The 18,114-nt window shown below is 39.9% G+C and overlaps 1 protein-coding gene across 4 annotated transcripts in view; it reads right to left on the reverse strand.

Annotated features, from left to right (window-relative positions):
- Positions 1 to 18,114, reverse strand: part of ktn1 (kinectin 1) — a 25,689-nt gene extending 7,575 nt beyond the window's left edge. For 2 of the 4 annotated variants that reach the window (XM_015376097.1, XM_015376095.1), the window contains exons 1-25: positions 17,967 to 18,114; positions 12,129 to 12,823; positions 11,887 to 12,045; positions 11,670 to 11,786; positions 10,126 to 10,256; positions 9,886 to 9,990; positions 9,638 to 9,778; positions 9,442 to 9,548; positions 8,079 to 8,223; positions 6,500 to 6,596; positions 6,224 to 6,408; positions 6,058 to 6,147; positions 5,905 to 5,942; positions 5,722 to 5,812; positions 3,855 to 3,923; positions 3,718 to 3,755; positions 3,541 to 3,631; positions 3,364 to 3,432; positions 3,245 to 3,282; positions 2,606 to 2,696; positions 2,380 to 2,498; positions 2,198 to 2,294; positions 2,075 to 2,115; positions 1,889 to 1,979; positions 1,071 to 1,157 (exon numbers count right to left, since the gene is read on the reverse strand). In XM_015376097.1, the coding sequence (XP_015231583.1) occupies positions 1,071 to 1,157; positions 1,889 to 1,979; positions 2,075 to 2,115; positions 2,198 to 2,294; positions 2,380 to 2,498; positions 2,606 to 2,696; positions 3,245 to 3,282; positions 3,364 to 3,432; positions 3,541 to 3,631; positions 3,718 to 3,755; positions 3,855 to 3,923; positions 5,722 to 5,812; positions 5,905 to 5,942; positions 6,058 to 6,147; positions 6,224 to 6,408; positions 6,500 to 6,596; positions 8,079 to 8,223; positions 9,442 to 9,548; positions 9,638 to 9,778; positions 9,886 to 9,990; positions 10,126 to 10,256; positions 11,670 to 11,786; positions 11,887 to 12,045; positions 12,129 to 12,822 (2,931 nt within the window). In that variant the 5' untranslated portion in view covers position 12,823; positions 17,967 to 18,114. The remainder of the gene's footprint in view (positions 1 to 1,070; positions 1,158 to 1,888; positions 1,980 to 2,074; positions 2,116 to 2,197; positions 2,295 to 2,379; positions 2,499 to 2,605; positions 2,697 to 3,244; positions 3,283 to 3,363; positions 3,433 to 3,540; positions 3,632 to 3,717; positions 3,756 to 3,854; positions 3,924 to 5,721; positions 5,813 to 5,904; positions 5,943 to 6,057; positions 6,148 to 6,223; positions 6,409 to 6,499; positions 6,597 to 8,078; positions 8,224 to 9,441; positions 9,549 to 9,637; positions 9,779 to 9,885; positions 9,991 to 10,125; positions 10,257 to 11,669; positions 11,787 to 11,886; positions 12,046 to 12,128; positions 12,824 to 17,966) is intronic. The other 2 variants (XM_015376096.1, XM_015376099.1) reach the window with 2 other exon arrangements.

Below are 18,114 nucleotides of genomic sequence, written 5' to 3' on the forward strand. Positions count from 1 at the left end.
GAAATTTATATTATTACCCTCAAAATTTTGGTCTACTTGAACTTGTAATTCAGAGTATCTCATCACCCTTTGTTCTCCTGCACCCTTGAATAAAATGATTCTGCTTCCTTCAAATGACCAAAGTACCTTCAAGCTTTTCAATGAACCCAGAAGGATCTATCACATGTCCATGTTCCTGCAATAAGCTGATATTGCCCACTTTAAATCTCAGAACTAAAAGAAGCAGCATCAACCGTCAAAGGTCGACAGTAATACTAAACAAGTTGCTTTGAAAACTACATAACTAAAAAGATCAAGAACCATCTGAGGATAAACATCAGCAGCAATAAAACTCAAGATAGAAGAGCAGCAGTTGCATGCTGATGGTTGGGTGAGCACTCTAACCTAGCGTTGGAGGAGGAAGGCGGAAATATACACACTTCAGTGCAACTGCAAATAGAAACAGCTATCTGGTAGCAGACCAAGCTGTATCTGCACAAAATGTGTGTAGTTATACAGACAGCTGCACTTGTTTGTCCTGTTTGTGATTAAAGATGCATCTTTGTGAGTGTAGAGAGTGGAGAAACAGGGCTGCTGCATATGAATTAAACACTTAGAGAAATGTAACTTAACCAACAGAAGAAATGACACCATAGCGGGTTATTTCTGATTAGTTGGCGATATTGGCAGTATGGACAAAACATGCCATGCTTAATGACAAGAAGAGAAAAAAATCAAACATGAATCTTGATCTAATGACATCTATTGAAAACACTAAGTCATTGCACACTCATTTCTTGACTTTTGGCCAAGCAATTTCAGACAAGAATATGCTTCCACTTCTAGTACGAACCACATGCATCAGAGGATCAAACTGATTGAGCAGCTTCTAATGCAGCCAATTAAATAATCTTGAGGCCATGAAAAGAAGAGGAAGAGCAAAAGTAAGGTAAATGAGTATGCAGTGTTATAATGGATGATGGTGTAAAAAGAAAGTATACAGGGTCAATTATGGTAAAACACAGAGCTGTTGGAGGGGAATGCATCAGATTGGATCTAGAGTGAAGCAGGACTGAGATGAGGTGTCGAACCTTGACAGCTTTGCTGAGTTTTCCTTGAAGCATGGACTCGGTGGCTGACAGAGCCTCCATTGCACTCCAGTTTTTCTCCCGAAGCTCCTGTTTTACAAAGTCAGTTCCAGAAAGATACTACTTTCAGTTTAGCTTCAGGGAAAACGCATTTACTGGCCCCTAAAAACAACCTGGTCCAAAAGGATTTCCTTAAAACATCTTGCGTCATTTTTGCTTCCACATCTCCCCTTGTGCACTACTTCCTGTTTTTTTCCCCCACCCCTCAAAACCCCAGTAAGGGTGTTGAGGTTTGTTTTGGAAAGATGATAAAATGTAAAAAGGTTCAAGCAGTATGGAATATGCATTACCATGGAGTCCTAACTTAAATATATAAATATATACGTGGCTATCACTGATGATTTAATAAAATGAGAATCTAAAACTTTGATGCTTTTAATACAATCAGGCCTGCTGAAACTGGATCCAACAGCATGCACAAACCAAGGAAACTGGAAGCTCTCTTTGCAATGTTCAGATTGGTGTACCCAAATCAAGGCATGCAAGATATTGTGTCCATTTATGATGGATTCCCTACTTCTTATACAGAGCGTATTCCAGTTGCCAAAAAAAAGAAAAAAAAAGGAGAAGATTCTAGCAGAACAGAACAAAACATTTAAAATAGAACAGCTGAGAGTAAATGGTAGTGCAGAATAGGGACTATGGGTACATGTAAAGGGTCAAACATGTGGAGAGGGAGCAGTTTGTGCCAACATTCAAGAGACAGAGAAAAAAAAACATTTAGTTATTGCATTATGAAGGTACTGCTGCAGGAAACCTACGTTGTTCTTTTTTCTGTGAAGCTCCAATGAGTCCCGCAACTCTGTCAGCTCACTCTGCAGACTGCGCACCTGATTCTCCTTCTCAGACAACCTGATACAAACAATAACCAAGCATTATAAAGCCGTTAGAAACTATTTTCTGTGTGATATAGATCATTTAAACATAAAAGGTGCAGCTTTACTCACGCTGCAAGAAGCTCAGGGCTTGGCGCTGCAGAGCTGGATTGCTGAATAAAAGAAACCAAATTATCTTGTAATGTTTTGTTCTTAAAGAGCCAGCCCTCTATTGTTTATGAAAGCTTTCATCACCTGCTGTTGTATTTGCTCCACCTTCTCACTCAGGTCCTTCGTCTTCCCTTCTAGCTCAGCCTGAAGCACCTGAATTTCCTGGTCCTTTGCCGCCAACCTGAAGTTAAGAATTTCCCATAATGGTGAGAGTCAGAGAAAAAATTAAAAAGGGATGGTCAACATAAAGAGTGAGGTCAACCTACTGAGCCTGGAGGTCTTGAAGCTCGGTACCAGAAGTGGCCATCTCTTTCTGTGCCTGTGATTGGAGCCGTTTCAGCTCCTCCAACTCCAGTCGAACAGCAGACAGCTGCTGCTCTAGAGTCTATGAGGTAAAAAAAGATTCAAATGAGCTAAAAGAGGATCAGTAGTAGATAACAGATTGTCATCTTGCAATAAACCCTTAATTAGGTGGTAGGTAAAAGCCCATACCTTAACCATCTTGTCTTTGGTGGAGCTGCCGACTTGTGCTGCTTTGAAGCTCTCCTCCAACGTTTTCAGCTTCTCATCCCTTTCTTGGATCCTAAACATCACAGCTCTGGTCAAACAAACTTATATAGCTTATATATCATAGCATTTTAATTAAACTGAATGAAAGATAATTAGGGCTGCTCAGCGGAGTAGCGGTAGCACTGCTGCATTGCAGCAACAAGGTTCCGGGTTCGATTCGGTGATTTTCAGAGAAGGGACAAAACGAAGTAGACCACAGGTCTCTAAACAGTGAGAGAGAACTATTCACTACCTAATTATTGTGGATAAAATGTATTTTCCATTAGATCTAGACAATTATATTGTATGTTGAGAGCAAAGCAGCACCAAAGGCAAGTTACTTATTGCTTACTAGCAAAAAGTTGGCTGAGAAAGCAGATTCAGTGTTAATAGGACTGCTTTTGCAACTTTGATGCATAGTTAAAAAGGTTCAATCTTGAAGGCAACACATCAAGCTTCCACCAGATTAGCAGAAAGGAATGTGTGGCTTAACTGAGCTATTACGGGTCAGAAAAACAAGCAATGTGGAGAAAATTCAAGGTTTAAAACCAGGAATGTTGGAATTAGCGTCACTGTTCTTACTTGTGTTGGAGTTCTTCCACTTTTGACTCTGACGAAACCTGTTTTTAGAAAATACCATCATAACAATGTGAAAGGGAATAAAGTATGTTGGTTGTTTATCAAAATGATCCAAACCTTACCTGCTCTGCTTTGTTTTTTTTAAGGTCCTCGTTTTCTTTTCTTAGTGCCACATTCTCTTCTCTTACATTCTGCATTTTTGGGGGGGGAAGATAAAAGTCACTAAACTTGTACTTAAAATAGAAAAATGAAAATGTTCACTTATTAAAAAATTTATTTTTTGTTAAAGCAGACATTACCTTCAACTCAGCTTCCTTGTTGGCCACTTCAATCAGCCCCTTCTCCAACAGTCCCTCAACAGTTTTAATGTTGTCGTCCTTCTCTCGGACACTGGGGAGGCAGCAGGCTTTCACTATAGATTATTTGTTTTATAGACAAGGTAATCTGCATTTTAAAAATGCCTTTTCCACACACACCTCTTTTGGATCTGGTCCAAGGCCAGCTGGGAAGCCGTCTAATAAAAGAGAAAGTCAAAGCTAGTAAGTGTGGGTGTGTGAAAAAAAGGAAGAAAATACAGTTTATTGGTGAGGTTAAAGAACAGGGGAAAGTTAACCTGATCAGCAATCTGTGCCTGCAGATTCTGAATTTCAGTCTTCAGTGAGATGTTCTCATTGTGCAAAGCCTTTAAAAGAAAAAAAAGGAACATTTCTTAATACAAGCCTGAAACACGAATATCTTCATTTTTTTCCCCTTGGGATTGGATAGATCAAGACAAAGATATGCATTATAGCAAAGAGAGATGTTTTTCATATCAAATATTAATCTGAAATGTTTGACATGCATCAGTTATAAGCTTCACTAAAAGTATCAAAGCTAAGACATACTGGAAGTGTGAATTTTAGAATCTAGTGTAAATTCAGACTGAATGTGGTCATTTCTGCCAGCCCTGTGGGTAGTTCACCGCTCTGCATTTCAGATGCAGTGTTCACACCCCGGACAGCGTCAAATACCACAATAGCATAGCTTCAGATGCATGAAGCCGACACCCCACCCAGTTGAAAAACCTCAGCAAATAGGCTGAATAGTTAGTGCTTCATTATGCAGGCTTGTGCAGTTATAACTATTATTCTTAAAAAAAAAAAAAAAAAATATATATATAAAAGATTATGTTTGCTACTTTTGTTTCAGAAGTATTAATGATCATTTTTATGTCATTCTGAGGTCAACTATCTCCCTCATTAAGCTCCAAATTGAATCTAAATTCTCTACGTTTCCACTGCTACTTCATTTGTGCAGGTAAAACTGTTGTTTCCTCAGATTTAGTTTTTAAGATAGAATAACTTTTAATTTTGACCGATAACATCGCCTTCCATTAGATGTTACTGCCGCGCAGGAAATTTTTAATTGTTACTACTGTACCTAACTTGAGTTAGTGTGACGAGGATGCAGCAAACCAGCAGAACTTATTATTTGGATGCACACTTTTCCTCAACCATTAGGGAGCCAGTACTGATGAAGAATTGCTATTTAAAGGCTGAATGGTCCACTCGCCCTGTCCACTACAGGCCCTACATGCTAACAAAGGGTTAGTATTTAGGGGCCTTTCTAGGGCCCTAAAGGAATCTTTCTAGGGCTCTTTTAAAACCCACCTAAAATCCTTTTTAGAACATTCCTTATTTCCTTTGTCAACATTATTTCAAGTCATTTTAACTGAAAAATGCTTGGTCTTGGATGCAGTTCTTTTACCTACATTACAACCAGTCCCCGATTGGTTGCCTTTGCTGTTTGAAAAGACCTCAGTTCTATCTAGAAGTACCAGGTGAGAGCAGGGCAGTGATCACCATCACTGCGTGGGATTCACTGCCGGCTGCTTCACCGCTGGCTCCTCCACCTTTTCCCATGCAGTACATAGAGAACACTATGTAGATCTGCTGCCCTGACCGCATCTGGTCTGAATGCACCTTCAGAATATAGCTTTGTCTCAGCAGGTTTGCAGCTTGGCTAAACCCTGCAAGAGATTTAAAAGGCTGAGGATTTTTTTTTTCTTTTAATATGAAACCTTCTTCATGCTTCTCCAGATGTTTATTCCTGATCTGTCTGGTATGTTCTCCGACAGACCTCTAAAGCCCTTAAAGATCAGTCATTTATACAGAGATTAAATGACACTAATTAACTCCAATAACCTCCAAGTTCATTTTCTGAACAGCTGGTTGCACACAGGAATCAGATAACAGGGGTCTGAACAGAAATTGTTGTCAAATTCTTATTTGTAAAAATATTGATAACCTGTCAGTTAGAAACTAAGGCCTAGTTTAGAGTCAGTCTTTTACATGAAAGGAAAAAAAACCTCAGTAGGAAATCATATTCGTGCAAGGTGCTGTGTGTGAAACAACTCAATATGTTTCCAACATGGAAGAGGAAGTTTGCTTACAGACATGTTGGTACAGGAACACAAAGCTGCGGGTCTCTCTAAAACACACCTGCATGTTAGTTTCTCTACCAGCCCCACTGCTCCTCTCAGCATTTAGAGCATCCTCCAAACTCTTCCTCTGCAGCTCCTTTTCAGCCAGACTAAGGAGAGAAAAAAAAAAACAATCACATATCAAAGATCAGCTTCAGAAACAACACATTTCATATAATGTCAGGATGAAAGACTTGCTTACAGCTTCTGGAGCTCCTCAATGTGGGACACATGGGTGGCCTAAATATTGAACAGAGAAATCTCATTAACCTACTTGCACTGAGATTAAGTATGTAGTGTTGGATGTGATGTTGGTTTTAAAAAGATATAAAAGGTGGGGAAAGCAGACCCATACCTGTGAGGAGATCTGAGCTTGGAGGCTCTCATTCTGGGCTTTTTGAGTCTCGTTTTGAACCTGAAGAGCTTTTTTCTCATTCATAAGTTCCTGAGGAAGCAAATTTTAACAATGATTTCCTGCTTGTTTTATTTTCATTCTTGTTTATAGGTGGTCCAACGCTTACCTGAACCTGGGCCTGCAGAGTTTCATCCGGCATACTGCGCTGGGACATCTCCATGAGCTCCATCACTCTCCGCTCCAGCTGCTCTTTGGAGACCATGGCTTCAGTAAGACTGCTGTGTAGAGTCTGCATTTCCTTGTTTTTGTTGTTCATCTCCGTCTCAATGGCTAGAAATTGGCTGTGGAGCTCTATTAAAAGATAAAGACACAAAGCTATTTCTACTCGATAGGAGTGAGAAATTCTTATTATTGCTTTCTGTGCAGCTGGGTGTTTAGTGACCTTGGTTAGAAGACTGAAGCTTCTCTCTCTCAGTATTGACATTATGGAGGAAGTTTTGCAACTCCTCCCAGCGTCGCTTTGCATCCTGTAATTGGGCCTGTTGATGAAGAGCAATCAAGCAACAGATTAATATCAATTAATTCCTGAACATAGCAGAGCTCAGCATCCATATTTTTGTTAATGTTAATTATAGTGCTGGTCATACAGTAATTTAACACTAATCAGCATCAATGCAATAAAATTGTTTTGGGGTGGGGGCATGTCAAATATTCAAAACAATATTTTACAATTGATCTGTTGCAAAACACAAAGTACTAAATATATATTCAGCTGCAAAGCTTCTGAAGGACACATTCCAGTTCTTATAAAAAGGTAAATCTATTTAACAAAAGTGAAGAGAAAAAAAGATCTGAGTCTACTTTAAAGAAGCAATGACTTATAATGACACGTAGGCCTTGTTCAGACGAAGCTGGGTTTGAGGATAAGGTTGAGGCCGCCTGCTGCAGCGTCTCTGTCATGACAACTCCATAGCAAAACCGGTGTGTTTGAATATTCGAACCAACATGGCCCTCACTACCCTCAACATGAATACGATGAAACAAACATAATCAGTGGATTTCATCGTGGTTTTAGAAACGATTTAAAGTATTTAAGGAAATTACTCGTCCTACTTGTTGCTCCGTCCTCGATCAACATTGTCACCTTTTTTTTCCTCCTTTATGTCATACTTTGTCCTTTTTACCTTTGTGGCGGGACCTGCGCCTAATCCAGTTTTGCTGTTCAGACAACTTACTCTACTTCATGTGGAAGTAGCCCTAGTGCTTCAAACCCGAACAACACAGACTGTTCTGACTAAACCACTTATCCAAAAGGTCAAGTCTAAAATTGCTAAATGTGGAGCAAAGGCTTTTTTCTTTGCTGGATCTTCTGAGTCCGTGTTGATGTTTAATCTCCTTCACTGCGGAAAGTTTTCTGAAATCTCTCAGTTAATGAAAAGCTAATGATAAGCCTTAGTAGCTGAAACATTTTAAAACCTTTATATTCCTTTCCAAAGAATCTAACATTAAGCTTCTGAAATGAAGCAGGCCTCAGGCCCATTCAGAATGTGTGCACCTTGTTTAAAAGGAGTCAAGTTAAGCAGGTTTCACTGTGCCTGGTAGATCTAAGTAGAACCATCCCATCACCTTGTGCATGGTAACAAAAAGCAAACAATGAGGATATTAAGGTATAAGAATGAAACCAAATGCTTGTGCACCTCTTGAGATTTTTGTCTGTATGAAGCCAAGAGGAAGGGCTGAGCCGAGTATTTTACAGGAAAAGTCATGTTTACACTCAGCTTCAAACATTCCAGCTTCCTAAGAAAGCAAACCCACCCTTCTCAGGTTTTGTTTCCCTAACCAGCTCTTGGGCTTTTTTTACTACAGCCCAAACCCCTACCATTTCCCTCCCACTGCTGCCACACCCACTGGACAGATCTCAAGCTATGCAGCACTGAGGTTTTTGTACTACAAAGTTCATTTTTTCCCTCTTCTGTGGACCCTGAAGCACAAAGTAAATACACACATCTGACTTAGCATACCTCCAGCTGAGACACGTTCTGCTTGTAGTTGACCTCCAGTGACTTCCTTTGGTGCTCCTCCTGCTGTAGCTTGCTGTTGGTATCTCCCAGCTCTTTCATCAGACCGGCATACTCTGAGCGCAGCTTGTTCAGCTCTGCCGAATTCCTGTCAAGAAGTTGATATGAAAATGGCTCATGGCGCAAAACTTTGGGACGCTGCCTAAGAAGCCAATTAACAATGATCAACACACGATGTGTTTCAGTGTGCAAAGTAAGAAAGGTGTGGATAGATAAGACAACTAAAAGTGCTTTCCAACAAGCATAAAATGACAAGGGAAGCTACCTCAAATTAAAAAGTTTCAATTAAAATATCGAGGAAAAAAAGAGAAATGCAAATGAAAAAGAAGGTAATTTATTATATACACATGTTTACTCTTGTGAGGGTCAATAAAATGTATTTAAACCTATAGATCCTATGCTACTAGACTATTGTACCATCACTGTGGTCTGCCATCTAATGAAGGAAGAGAAAACATGACTTGGTCAGGTTTCCTTCTGGCTGTTAGTGGTTATTATTTTTCCTACAGATATAATACAACAACAAAAAAAAATACAATATTCAGGATTTTCAGTTTCAAATTCAATTTCAATCAGCTAAATGTACTGAGTGAAGTCAGCCCTAAGTTCAAGGTGAGTATATAAGAAGCCTTTAACAATAGAACACAGAAAACATGATCCACCATGGCAACAGGAAGAAATAAGAAGCCTTAAAGTGTCCAATTTTCACCAGTGGCATTTAAAATATTAATGACGCCATATAGAGATTACACACAAAACAAAATGTGGCAGAGACCAGTCAATGCATAAGTGGGCTTTGACTGGTGTAAGAGTTTTATTCTCATCAATTGGTACTTTTGTTTCCCTTATTCGACAAGTCATATTAATATGTACAAAGTTAATCCTTGGTTCATGAATTAATATGAAGAAGAGCAGACTTGCAGCTAAAGTGTATTTTTCTATTCTGTCCCTCCCTGTGAAATGGCTGTATGAGACAGAGACCATGGAAACTATAAATCAGAAAATAAATCAGCAGTAAATGTTAATCCTATATACACTTCCAATTATGCATGGAACCCAAAAAATATATAAATAAATATGCGAAATATGAGGCTGAAATAACTAAATGATTGCCTTTGCTGATAGCTGCAGTTCTGTGGATTAGGTTTGCTTTTATAGATCTGTTGAATTATTTTAAGATCACATAAAAAGGATTCCAATCCAAACAGCTTTGAGAAGACTCACTCCAATGAAAAAAAATGGGAATATTACTTAAATCATGACACGGAATGATTTGGAGGATTTGACCCAGTAGTGTGAGACTGACTTGCTCTCCATCTGAGTGGTGGCTGAGCTGACTGCGTCCCTCAGGATCCCGTTCTCCTGCTGCAGTCGAGTGATCTGGCTCTCCATCTGCTCCCTCATCTGCTGAAACTACAAACAAACGATGCATTTTTTAACATTTCCTATGAAAGAAGACTATTTCATTTAGTTATCCAACACTTAGGAATCTTGGTTTTTACCTTTATTTGCATGTTCTGCAACTCCTGGTAGCTGCCCTGTGCTTTGGCTTGCATGCCTCCCAGCTCCTTCTCCATGGCTGCCCGCTGCTCTCTCATCATGGCCTCCACTCTGCCAGTTTTCTGCTTCTCGTGTTGAAGCTCCTAAAGTACAGAAAAAAATAAAAATAAAATCAGCAATAAAGCCGAATAAAAGCATCCACATTTTTATAATCCTGGATGATGAATAAAAGCACACTGAATTTCTAGACCTGGCTGAGCTGCTTCACTTTGTCTTTGGCGATGGAGGATTCCTCCTGCAGGGTAACGAGAAGTTTCTCCCGTTCTTGGGCAGCTGGGTCAGGCCTCGCTGTGGACTGAAATTCAATGAGATGGAGAAGTGAAAAGCAGTTAAAGGAAGTTCAACAAGTACTTTAAAGGTTTCCTGCTAGAGACAAACTCTAAGACGTCATGTTGCCCTAACTGTAGTTGGTGACCTGTTAACGCCTTACTTTGTGCCAGGCATCCAGGGCATTGGGGCTCTTTTCTCGGAGGAGAGAAATCACACTGACAGCTTCAACTTCTGACAAAGCCAGGCTGGACAGGGCAGACAGCAGCTCCTTCAGTTTCACTTCTGCATTCCCTGGTAATTCACAAAAAGATGGTGATGAGGTTTATTGGTACAATAAACAGCCAATAAATTTTCTACAGATAACAGGGCGTCCCTCAGACTTAAAACCCATCCACACCTACAGACAGACCATAAACAATGTAGAGTGAAACCAACCGCCACTTACTGTAGAAAAATCCTACTGGACCTTAAGATATTTAAAATGTGTGTCTATTTGCTAAGAATCTGGGACAGTGGCTTTCAAATGAAATGACAAACTTTTGTTTCATATGAAAAGAGGAGTACACGACTGAGCATCAATGTAGTCACTTCTCCCCTTGGTGCAGGAAATAGGTTTTTGCAGCTCCTCTCCTGGATGAGATCATACTAGGTGGAGCTCCCACAACTTCTTAATAGGATTTTGCATCACAACCCTCTCAGTATAGCAGCTGTTCCTGCATGCGCACTATTCTGTACCAAACCTTTTCATTCCACTTAACCCTCTATTCATATTTAATATTTCAGCCCTTTTCCCCCTTCTTCTTTGAGAGTTCATTCCAGCTTATGCAGCTGATGCAGTAACTCTGGTCAGTCAGTGTTTCCATATTGTTTCCATGTTTCCCCAGGGGTGTTTGCCACTCGCTCCTTCTCTAAAATACGCGCCCATTCCAATTTTGTCACTAGCTGCACCAGCTCCATATTTATCTAAAGCAAAGTGGACCGTTCAGGCTGGATATCAGTTGATTAAGAGCAAAGTGGAGATGATGTTTATTGCATTTTCTGGACAATTTCTGTTCATATATTTAATTACCAGCATAATAATAAACATAAGCATTGAATTAAAGAAATGGCTGAAACTAAAGATTTAAACTCGCTCATAACAGATCAAAAGAAAACAATGTGATTAGGTAACGAGCAGGCACTCAAGATGCTGATAATACTGGCCAAATAACCACCATATTCATTTATTGTTCCATTTAAGGCCTACAAGTACACTGCTATAGCGCAATGACACAATCCTGGCCTGATCCAAGTCCAACCAGGGAAGATCGCTCCCTTCTCCCGGTGAAATAAGCTGCCTGGCAGCGGGCGTGGCACAGCGGCGCTTCTTCCAAATACAGTGGACCCTGGTGTTATCATCATCAGGCGTTAATGATAAACTGAAGATCACAATTCTACCCTATTGTATCGTTTATAACTTAGCATTAACATAATAGTTACGTATTACATAATCATATGTTATTTTCCCTTTTTCTGAGGAAATTTATCCTGTTTCAAATACGAGCTATAATCCAAAATGATGAAAGGTAACAGGGAAAAAAAACAAAACACCTGAAATACAACATTATGTGAACGACACATATGGTTTGTTTGTTTCACCCGAGTTAATGAAATCAAAATAATCGTTAGCCGTATCCGTTAAAAGAAAACAAAAACAATTTTTACCTTTATCGGCCTCATTCTTTTGTTTCTTGCCAGAAGTTTTAGAGGGTACATCATCATTGTGGGTCTCTTGGTGGTTGGTGGAAGCTGTTATATCGGCCAAAATATGGGTGTCTTCCACTGCAGGTTTAAGGCAAAAATGATCTTTTAGAAAAGCGTGCCTCCTGTTAACCATTGAGCTTTAAAGAACTCAAACTGCCACTCATTTGATCATGTTTACCATGCTCTGTCTTCTGCTTTTTGGCAGAGTTTTTCTTTTTTCCAGTTGCAGCACTTGGGTTGACACCATCCAGAACTTTGGGTTCAGCCACAGCAGGAGCATCCTTTTTGCTTGGGACAGGAGCTTGTTCGGCTTTCACCTCAAGCTGCTGTATGTCTGCTAAAAAGGAAAAGATGGAGGGAGAGGAAATATAAAGCTTTAAATGCTCTCTGTAGGGGTGAAAATCCCTCTTATCTACTGACCTGATTCCACTTTCTGCTTCTTCCTGTCTCTCTTCTTCCCAGAGGTTTGTGGAGGAGTCTGAGTTTGAATGGGAGCCTGGACAGCTTGGACCTGAACCTGCATCTCCATTTGTAAAGAGGTTGGGCTCACTTGTTTGCTAGCAAGTGGAGACGGTTCTCTCTTGTTGTTGACTGGCTTTGAGTCATTTATTTCTGACTCCTCTAAGTGGGAGGCTGCCGCCAGAGCAGCAGCAGCAGCAGCAGCGGCAGCAGCAGCTTTGGCAGCCTTTTTCTCCTTTTTCTTCCGTTCCCTTAAACCAGAAGGAGCCTCTGAAGAGGCTGAGATTTCAGCAGAAGGTGCAGGTGGCGATGGGTCCAGGGTAACCAATGGTTCAGGTTCCTCCTCTGCCTCCACATTGGGGCTGAGACCATCAGACATGTCAAAATCCCGCAGGTCCTCTTCAGATTCTCCTCCTCCACCACCACCACCACTTCCCCCACCAGAAACTTCCTTCCTCTTGCTTTTCTTCTTTTCGTTCTTCTTACGAGAGTCTGGCTTGGCCGATGGCAGCTTGAGGTCTCGTTTCTGCCGGGCGAGGACTTCATCATAAGAGGTTTCCTTCATGAAGAGCCAGAAGAAAAGGAACATGAGGGCGATGACCAGGGAGGGGGCCAGGATGAGAAGGTACTGAGAGTCGTAGATATCAAGCGCCATTCTAAAGGAAAGGAAGAAAACCATTACTGAGCCTTTAGACGTTATAGCACAAGATGGACCTAATGATTTCATCTCACCCTAAAAAGAAAATCCTACGGGTCCTAAAGTGATGATTTCAATTATGACAGACATTTCCCTGCAGTCTGCATGGGTATCTTTGGCTACAAAACTTTGAAAATCTTTGTAACCAAATGTGATTAAAACAACTTCAGAAAAATTTGTATATTACAGACATACTGATGTGATGTCCCCCGTTAAGCTGCAGAGAAACGATTAACTTTTCATAACCAGTAAGGATGTTTTAGTATTTGGCTTATTTCCCACTTCAATCAGAGATGGTGCAGTTCCATTAACCCAGTTGGGTTCACAATTTAGGACAGTCCTGTTTGGAAATCTGTGTTCAAGAATCCCCCATGTCATGTTTGAGTCAGGGTTAAATTCAAAAGAGAAATCAAAACCCTGGTCTCTGCCAAATGTAATCAACTTCCTTTTCCCTGTGAAATATCCAGGCAGAATTATGCCACAAATCGTCTTTGGTAAAAGAACAATTTTCTACGGAACACCCAAACTAAGAGGAATAGAAGCGATTGTATATAGTAGAGCAAAACCTGCACTAAATTGAACCTGCACCAAATTCTTTAAACTTTTTTTATTTTTGCACATTCATCCTAAAGAAATTTCAAATGAATATACATAAAATGCAAAAAAAGTTCATAACAAAGAGTGTTGACACATCAGCACTGTATGCATTTAGTATGCTTTTTGTTTTTGGATCACTAGTCTTTTTCTAAATAAATATGGACGTCTCCATGTGTGGTGGGTGTCGAACTGACCTTACCCTATCCTATCTTACTTAGTGATATGATCCAATTAGAGCACACTGCCCCTGCCAGACAGCTCAACATCCTCTTTACAATACATTAAGTTCATTGAGGGAACCAGAAATGTTAGCCATGTTCTGAATATCTTTTTGGGAACATGAACAAAATGGGTTAATAACACAGAAATGGGGAGAAAGACTAAAAGGAAGACGTCTTACTTTCCCATTTAGCCACTTCACCTCCATTCACACCCTCTAAAGACAAGCCCCCGGTGTTCTAAACTTACATTAGATTGGATTTGAGAGGAGCAAAAATATACCCACATGCAAGCGTCAGAGGCTGAGCTTTGCTCCAGCTGTAAACTTGGCGCTTTGGTCCTTAAAGCCAGAGGAGAGGACATCCATCTGACACTGCATATTATGCATGTCTGGGGACATAATGCCCTCAAACATCATTTTTAGATAAGTGTTGTATAATTGAGTTATTTTTTGGATTACAATTTTGAGAAAAATTTAGCTGTGAATTGGCTAATCAAAGAAAGGCTGAAACGTTGATACAGATCAATGTAAAAAAAGGAAATTCTATTTGTTATATTTTAGATTATAAAGAAGGGATTATTGTTTGGAAGCTTAAAAATTCTCCCATCTTAGATTGTAATTTTACCTGCTTATAAAGAGGTAGAAAAGGACCGTTTTTCATATCAATGAAAAAAACTAGGGATATAAGAGGTACCTACAAATGTTTGGATATTTCACTTATACTTGTTTACATTACAAATTTTCCTGTTTTAATGATGTCAGATGTGTATTTTAGGGAAGACAAGCATCTACAAAAGAATCCACACATACACCAACATGAAATTAAGGCCTCATATTTAGAGAATGGGCACCAGTTGTTTTAGCACTGTGCTTTCAACAGCGCAGATACCGATGAGAATTGAGCTGAAATTCTGACAATCCAGCCAAGAACTGTGTCTGATAATCAGTATAGGAGTCAGTGTCGTAGAGCAGGCCTTTAGTAATTTGGATTAAGAAGATTACCCATGATAATAGATTTAAGAATAACTTCCCACTGCAGGGCTTCCTGAGCACAGACAGGCTTAGTCTCACAGTGCAGCAGCAATTGTGTTTCAATCCTCAACTAGGGCTTTTATTTGTTCGCTACCAATTTTCCTTAAGGTCCGACCTTTCGATTCTGATTTGAAGCAACTAAAAAAAGATTATCATCCAAGCACATACAACTGTTATCAGAATGCCATCTATAAAAAAGGTGCACTGAAATTCTGGATTCATTGCATTAAGATGAATTTGATAAAAGCAGAAAAAAAAGAGAACAATTCTGATTTTTAAGTATGACAATCAGTGATTTATTATACCTGTTCATTAAATATTTATACGGTTCTGATCTCTGGCTGACCTATAATTTCACCAAACTTTGATTCAGGAGTGCATTGCATTCTGGGGGATGTAGGCAGAGAAAAGGTCTCTCGGTCTATCATGGCCAAGCTACGCAAGGTTGTACAGCTCACCTCCTTTTAAAGGTTATGTTTAAATAAGGTTAGGATTAAATAACATTTTTTTTTCCCCATCTGTTATTAATATCGGATATCAGCCCGCTGTTCGCCATAAAATAAAATTGGATTTTATTGGCCTGCATCTAAAATCTCCGACGTTTTCATGTTGTTAGAAACACTAATTCTGTTCAAAGTTTCTGCAACTCATTGGTTGATTTTACATGAGTTAGTTGTTTTCTCATCTTTAGTTGTTCAATTTTGTTCTATGTTTTAGAAATATTCTTGATAAAGACTTATATTTTGAAGCATTTTACAGAACAAATTAAGTGATAGAAGCTGGTATATTTCATGCTAACATTGTATCGGGTCAATATCGGTATCGGCCAATTCTCAAAGCTGAAATATCAATATCGGAAATGAAAAAGTTGTTCAAGACACCCATGACTTTTTATTGATTTCAATATTAAAGGCCTTTAAAAAAAAAAGTCTTTTTAAGGCATATTGCAAGCTGTAAATAAAACTAGATAATCAAACTCCAACAAAAGAAGGAATCTGTCTTAATATTTGTTATAACAACACTTAATGCTTTAAAATCTTTAAAACTGTACTTCCTGTAATGTAAATTCCTCAAAGCTCTCAGTAAGTCTTGAAGCAACATTTATTCTTGGCACACAGAGAATGGGTGGAGGAAGTGCTGTTAAGGTTTCAGGCCTGTTCTCTTTCGTTTTTCTCATCTCACTTCTTCTCATTCCTGGGAATTAGAATGGAGGTTTCACGTGTTCCCTTATGGAGCTCGAGCCTTGTTCCAGCATCAAAATGAGCCTCGAGGACAAAGCCCTCTTGGGCTGTTGGCTCCCTGGAATCTACCCACTTGGCTGGCCAGGCCTGCTGATTTGGCAGGCAAGGAGAGTGAGGCAAGCCCTGATAACTATCATGCCTCAAGCCCAAAACAAGACTGAACAACAATCTTAAGATAATGTTTCTAAGTTGACAGCAAGCTGATTAAAATAAAAAAAAGGTTGACTGAAAAAAAAATGTTTTGATTAACCTAAGAGTATGAATTAAAAGTAATTCCAAAGGAATTGAAAGGAATCTGCTTTTGCAGATGATCACCATCAGAACAGATGCAACGAGGTCTCTAAATTACTCCGATAAATTAAAAAGGCATTTATATCTTTGCAAGAATAATGATTATAATATTAAACACTACAAACAAACCAATATGACTGTAATAACCCTTTATAGGCCAAGTTACCATTTTTGATCAATTGCATTTGACCAATAAGATCAGTGCTTGAATAATATATTACCCACTGTAAATTAAGTTGAAAGAAACAAGTCAAGAAAATTGGGGTAAAAAAGCGCCTATGCTATTTTGTTTTTAAACATATTTGGGCAAGTTGGTGTTTCTTGTTATTACATTGAAATTAATTTCTGCCATCAAAATATCCATATTTTTTTAATGTTACAAAGGTAATAAGGCCTTGTCCCAGATTCCAATAACGCTATTGGCTTGAAATTTTGATTTTCAAAGTATTTTACTCAGTGCCCTCTAAAGGGATAACCGTTTTTTTGTGCTTCTTTGTTTTAAATACAGGCAATCACATATTATACAATAATGTCCTTAAGTTTAATGCAAATACTTTTTATACTTTAATGTTTTCCCATTGGATGAAAGAAACAAAGTGTACACATGAAAATGTCTCTCCATAAATCAGTATCTGAGTGTTTCAGAGAACCTTTGCAAATCAGTACAAGTGCTTTCATTTTTTTGCTCATCCAAATCAGGCTGTAAATCAATGCAGTCCTTGAGATATACGCAATCAGTAGATAGGCCTGAGATAGAGAGACAATAAGACAAACATCCTCAGTCAGGATGGAGGGGACATCCAGTTTTAGTGCTGGAAGTGATTCTAAACCTGTCACCAAATAGATCCTGAAAGAGATTTATTAGAAGAGTCCAAAGTCCTACAAGCATCAAAAGTGGTTCAACTGGTCTAAATGTCAATGGGACACCCAGTGTGAACATTTACAGATATTCTGGGTTTGGCAGCACAGGTGCCACTCAGTGTAAATGCCAGGAATAGTTTACAGTAGCTCAACTTGTATTTGACACAGGGTGGTATCCTTTACGCCACCTCAGCACTCACAGGTGGAGCCTGCTTGGTCATGCTGAACATAACCCGCAGGGCGAGTAATGGCAGCTGGCTGCAGGCCACGTCAAAAGCCGCCCCCCCATCCTGAAATGAACCAACTATAAAAGGGGCTTCCTGAAGCCTGACAGAAATTAGTCATCAGAAGCAGCATGCTCTCAACCTCACCTCTCCAAAATGTCTTAATAGAGCCTCTCCTTTGATCTGGACGTGATGTTATAATGAGTGACCTCACTTTCTATATTCACTTTAAGTTCAGAGAGATCCCAGCTCTGCAGTGTGGTTGAGCTAGCTTACAGAGCTAACCAACGGCTGACTGCAATCAATGCTAGCCGGTCAGTCACGTTAAATACACCGGAAATACCTCACATTTTAAACGAGCTGACCGAGCCAGGCATTAAGACATAAGAGAGGGGCGCTTGTTCCTCCCCAAAGGAGTCGACCTGCGCCCTGACGGGCCTCGTTTGCTCGTAGTATCCCAGCCTCCTTCTCTAGAAATCTCTGACCCGGCCGGTGCTCAATGCCCCCGCTCTTCCGCTGCGGCCCGTTCCCAGGCCTGCGTGATAAGCTAAAGAGCAGCTCTGACCGGGACAAGTAGCTTCCCTCACACAAAAATATCCCCCCCAACATCCAATGAAACAGCAGCCTTCTGAATACCTGTGGCTTCGGTTGGCAGTTCCCCTAAGCTGGTGGTGAAATGGCGTAGTTCTGCGTTGACTCTGACAGACTCCCGACTTCCCAGGGCAGCAGCTCCAGCCTGGCTTTCTCCTGCGCTCTCCACTCCGTCACACTCTGCTCTGCTGTT

Source organism: Cyprinodon variegatus, unplaced genomic scaffold (genome assembly GCF_000732505.1).
Source record: "Cyprinodon variegatus isolate N-32 unplaced genomic scaffold, C_variegatus-1.0 Scaffold129, whole genome shotgun sequence".
NCBI classification, from domain to species: Eukaryota; Metazoa; Chordata; class Actinopteri; order Cyprinodontiformes; family Cyprinodontidae; genus Cyprinodon; species Cyprinodon variegatus.